Source organism: Coptis chinensis, chromosome 3, assembly GCF_015680905.1.
Source record: "Coptis chinensis isolate HL-2020 chromosome 3, ASM1568090v1, whole genome shotgun sequence".
Classification (NCBI taxonomy): Eukaryota; Viridiplantae; Streptophyta; class Magnoliopsida; order Ranunculales; family Ranunculaceae; genus Coptis; species Coptis chinensis.
In genome coordinates, this window is record NC_141458.1 from 92,503,202 (window position 1) to 92,507,689 (window position 4,488).

Below are 4,488 nucleotides of genomic sequence, written 5' to 3' on the forward strand. Positions count from 1 at the left end.
TATTTTTCAATGTATGTTATTAAATAATTATTCAACCATTCATCTGTCATCCGATTGCACAGACAATTCTTTATGATATTCAATTCATAGCAGAAAATGCCCTCTCCACAGTGGCAGTAGCAACAGGTAAAATCAGCACCAACTCAATCAACAAATAAACAAGTGGGTACACAATGTCTTTCTTCGTCTCAACCATTTTTTTGGTTAGGCCGCTAATTCCATTTACTGCACCAAACTTAGTATCGAAACGCACATCAATGGTATAATTCTCAAGTTGATCCGCTAATTCCATCTGATCTATCTCTGAAAAATCATCGGAATAAAGTCGAGCAAAATGGATCAACTATTGCTTATCGAAAGAAACAAACGATTCACTAGGATCAAGACATGCCATACAAAGAAGTAATTCTGTATTTGCTTCATTAAACCGGTCGTTTAACTCTTGAAGTTGCAAATCAATACAGTGATAGAATAATCCAACACGATAGTAATGTAAATTGGTGTTTCCTTCTGCTTTTCGTCAAGACCTCCCTCGAGCCATATACCTCTTTTCCATATTTGGAACAACCGCATCATGTTTGGCACATAGTGAAGAAACTTCAGTCAGGAGACTATCCCATCCATTATCTCTCATCGCCTGTAAGCATACCTTTGTTATTTTAACAAGAGCCATGACATTGATAATGTCTTGGTCTTCACGTTGCAAAGCCTTTGACAAATCATTGCTAATTCCTAGTATCGCTTTCATCAAATGCAAATTGAAGATAAATTCAAAAGACTGTACTAAATCTAATAATCTGTAAGCCTCACCTCTTTGTTCCGAGCTTAAACCATTTTCCGCTACATTATCAAGTACATCAACTACTGAACCATAAGTGGTTATCATGCCAAGAAGTGTATAATAGTGTGAGCCCCATCGAGTGTCACCATATCGTTTAAGACTAGTCTCTTGATTCAACCCTTTGCCACTTGAAATTTCTCCGCTTTGTAACGCTGCAAGAACTCTAGCCTTCATTGCATCGCGCAACATATCTCGTCGCTCACATGATGCTCCAACAGTATTTACCACATTAGAGAGAATACTAAAAAGGTTAGCAATTGACTCATGGTTCTTTGAATTGCAACTGATACAAGGGCTAACTGAAGCTGATGAGAAAAATAATGAACATAAAATGCAGACTCATTCTCCTTCATTACAAGTGTTTTTAGGTCATTCAAATCACCTTGCATATTGCTGGCCCCATCATACCCTTGTCCACGCAGTCTAGATATGCTCAACCTATACTTGGAGAACAACTCATCGATTGCCTTTTTAAGTGTTACTGCACTAGTTTCCTTAACATGCACAACTCCAAAAAATCTCTCAATCACGCAACCTTTCTTGTCGACATAACGCAAAACAACTGTCATTTGCCCCTTAATTGATATATCACGTGCTTCATCAACTAAAATAGCAAACAATGAATTTCCATAATATTTTAGAATAGCATTTGTAGTTTCCACAGTAGCCGAATTCACAATATCTTTTTAGATATCAAGTGAGGTCAATTTCCGATTTTTAGAAGCATTATTAAGAACTTTCTTAATGACTTTGTTATGATCTTTCAGAAACCGTATAAGTTCAAGAAAATTACCTTTATTGATCGACTCATCTGATTCATCATGGCCATGGAAAGCTAAACCTTGTCTCAAAAGAAACCTAATGCAATCAGTTATTGCAGTTAGGTGTATTTGATAATCCCTTCGAACTTGGTCAGATTGTCTGTGAAGAAATGTCTCGATATGTTGCTCTTGATTTAACAAAGCCTGTGCTGCCCTATAAGCAATATTATGAGCACTATTTGGTCCTCCAATGTGTTCTTTTAATTTGGTTTTCCTTTCCCAATTAGTAAACCCCCTGTGAGAAAAAACATCCCCACCTCCTTGTGCCCCCTTATTAGGTTTAAAGAGATAACAATATAGACAAAACGCGGCATCCTCGTGAATACTATATTCCAACCAACTAAACTCCTCATACCACTCTTTCTGAAAGTGTCGGATTCTCTTGCCTCTTGTTCTTGGAGGAAAAGTATGATTAGGCTGGCAAGGACCCCTAAGCAAATATGCTCTTCTCACCGAGTCTTGATTATTAGGATGATAATCGGAAATATTTTTCCTCGGTGCAGGGTCTCCCTGAAGACTAGACAAGTCAAGTTCTTCACGTTGAACCCTCTTTGACGTGGGTTGTTCAACACCACCATCCTCAGTTTCTTGGTGACTTCGCTTTTAGGAGGATCCTACTTCAACACTAGCAACATTATTTGTGTTATTAGGTGGCTGAGTAGGTTAAGCGGGCAACGACTTTCCTTTGATCAAATTCTTTAACATATCTGTTTAAATAATTAAAATAAGCCATTAATCAACTGAATTGAAATTGCACTAATTAAAATAAACCACCAATGTTATTATGATATTTACAAAATTAAATTAAATAAAAATATGTGGTTTAATGAATTCACAAAAAGAATACAAAAAAATTAAAAAATATGGTTTAGGAATCAACATGAAAAGATAAAAAATAAGACAAGAAATTTAATAATATTAGGCTTACCTAGAAAACTTTAGAATAAAGAGGCAAAGAGTCAAAGTCGAGTACGGTCCCAGGGTTTTTGTTTCGTTGTTTGTCTTGGGGTATTGGGGTTTTTTGTTTCGGTGTGTGTGGGCTTTGCTTGTTTTTTTGTCTTTTGTGGGTTATGGGTTTGGGTTTTTAGTTGAGGCAAATAATGTTGAGGGTGGTATTCTTAAATTTGTCCTGACTCATGAGAAAGTGAGAAGTATGATAGACTTTACTCTTTAGTCTTTTATACTGTTGAGTCCCTTTTTGGTTACTGCTTTTTAGTTTCTGCCAAACACTCAAACAGTAAAAAAAAAAAAAAATTTTGTTTGCCGAAAGTTGCGGGTGAGCCAGGGCGTACCCTGGCCCTTCTGGCTCCGCCACCGCCAGGAAGGCACACTAAAACAATACAATATTTTAGTAATTTTCATATATAAATGTGAGATATAAATTTATTTGTGGAGTTCAAAATATGAATATTGTTAAATAAATGCTACAATTAGATTAATTAGATTATAAAAGTTAAAACCAACGTCTATATAAAAGTTACTTTTAAGTAAACAATGAAAATTATTAGTAAAACATAACCAGGTCGGATTCTAGTCACAGACATAAAAACCATATTCAACCCAATTTGTAAATTGGATCTATTTTTTATATCCAAATTCGGTAAAATAGATTTGGATTTAGTCGGATTCGGATTGAAACATGTACCATTCCCAGCCCTATTTTCACCTCACAAGTCACAACCCAATACTCTAGCAATGTCACCCAATTAACCTTTCCACTATTCCCACTTTCTTGATCTTTGATTTAACAAGTTAATTCTAAGGCCAGATGCCAATCCAAACAAACCAAAAATTTTGAGTGCATTAGCATTTCCCATAGTGACACTTGTGAAAAAATTTGTATCATCCGCGAATTGACATGTGTAGTGGATGTAGATCCCACATACATGATGATCTAAAGTCTAACCTGGACGGCTGGACTCTTCAATTCATCCGCCTTTTGTCCTTCTAGAAAATTCACTTGAATGAGTTGAATCAAAGTTTAAATCAGACTACCTTATTACTCGTTTGAAATGGAAAACGACCCTAACTTAGTTATTTCATCTCTAATAAGTTTTTGCTTCCGATAATACCCTTGAATTAAAATACTACTTGCAAGGACTATTTTGAAATTTTAAGCTTCTAAAAATTACCAAACCAAATGCACACAACAATATGAATTGTACTCTACCAGTTGGAAACCCAGACCATCGCGGGTTTCCTCTAGAGAATGAACCAGGTTTCTGGCTATTAAACCAAAATCTCTAAAACCTTAAAGAACAGCTCCTCTTCAGTCTGTTGCTTTCAACTCTCCTATGGAGGTTGCTCGACGACTCTCCAAAAAGATTCCATTTAAAATGGCTTCTTAAAGTTTTTCTTTCAGAAATTTCTCCATAGTGTTGTTTTCTACGGAATGGCCGTATGTGAAGTGCAGAAAATTGAGGCTTGAGCAATTGGGATTTGAAGCATATCAAAACTTTTTGGCACATACGGAACAGTAGACTTCAATTTTGAGTTTGCATTTTTCAAATAATGATTGGTTGTTCAAATTTTAATTTTCCTAATTTTCATGTCATGTTAGTAGAACCTTAAAAACTTTGTAACAAAAAAAAATACGAAATATACTAACTCGCATAAGGTTGAGAATGCTTTGAGGTGACTATATGACTATATCTACTAGCTAGTACTTGGAGACTTGGAGTTTACGTAGGTTTCGTGCATTTGAGAATTGTGTTTATGTGCTAATGGAAATTTGGCTATGTTTGATTGGAGGTGTGGCAAAGGCAAATTTTGTCACCATTTGCCACTGGCAAATTTGTAATGTGACAATTGCAAATAATTTATGGC

General features: G+C 35.7%; 1 protein-coding gene across 1 annotated transcript; it reads right to left on the minus strand.

The window, feature by feature from the left end:
* Positions 1 to 520: 520 nt before the first annotated feature.
* Positions 521 to 1,015, minus strand: LOC147511674 (uncharacterized). The gene has a single exon (XM_086598538.1). The coding sequence runs from the start codon at positions 1,013 to 1,015 to the stop codon at positions 521 to 523; it is 495 nt and encodes a 164-aa protein (XP_086454664.1).
* Positions 1,016 to 4,488: the final 3,473 nt, after the last annotated feature.

Excerpts from the sequence above, each read along its gene's own strand:
- LOC147511674 (XM_086598538.1), bottom strand. The coding sequence starts at position 1,015 with ATGAAGGCTAGAGTTCTTGCAGCGTTACAAAGCGGAGAAATTTCAAGT.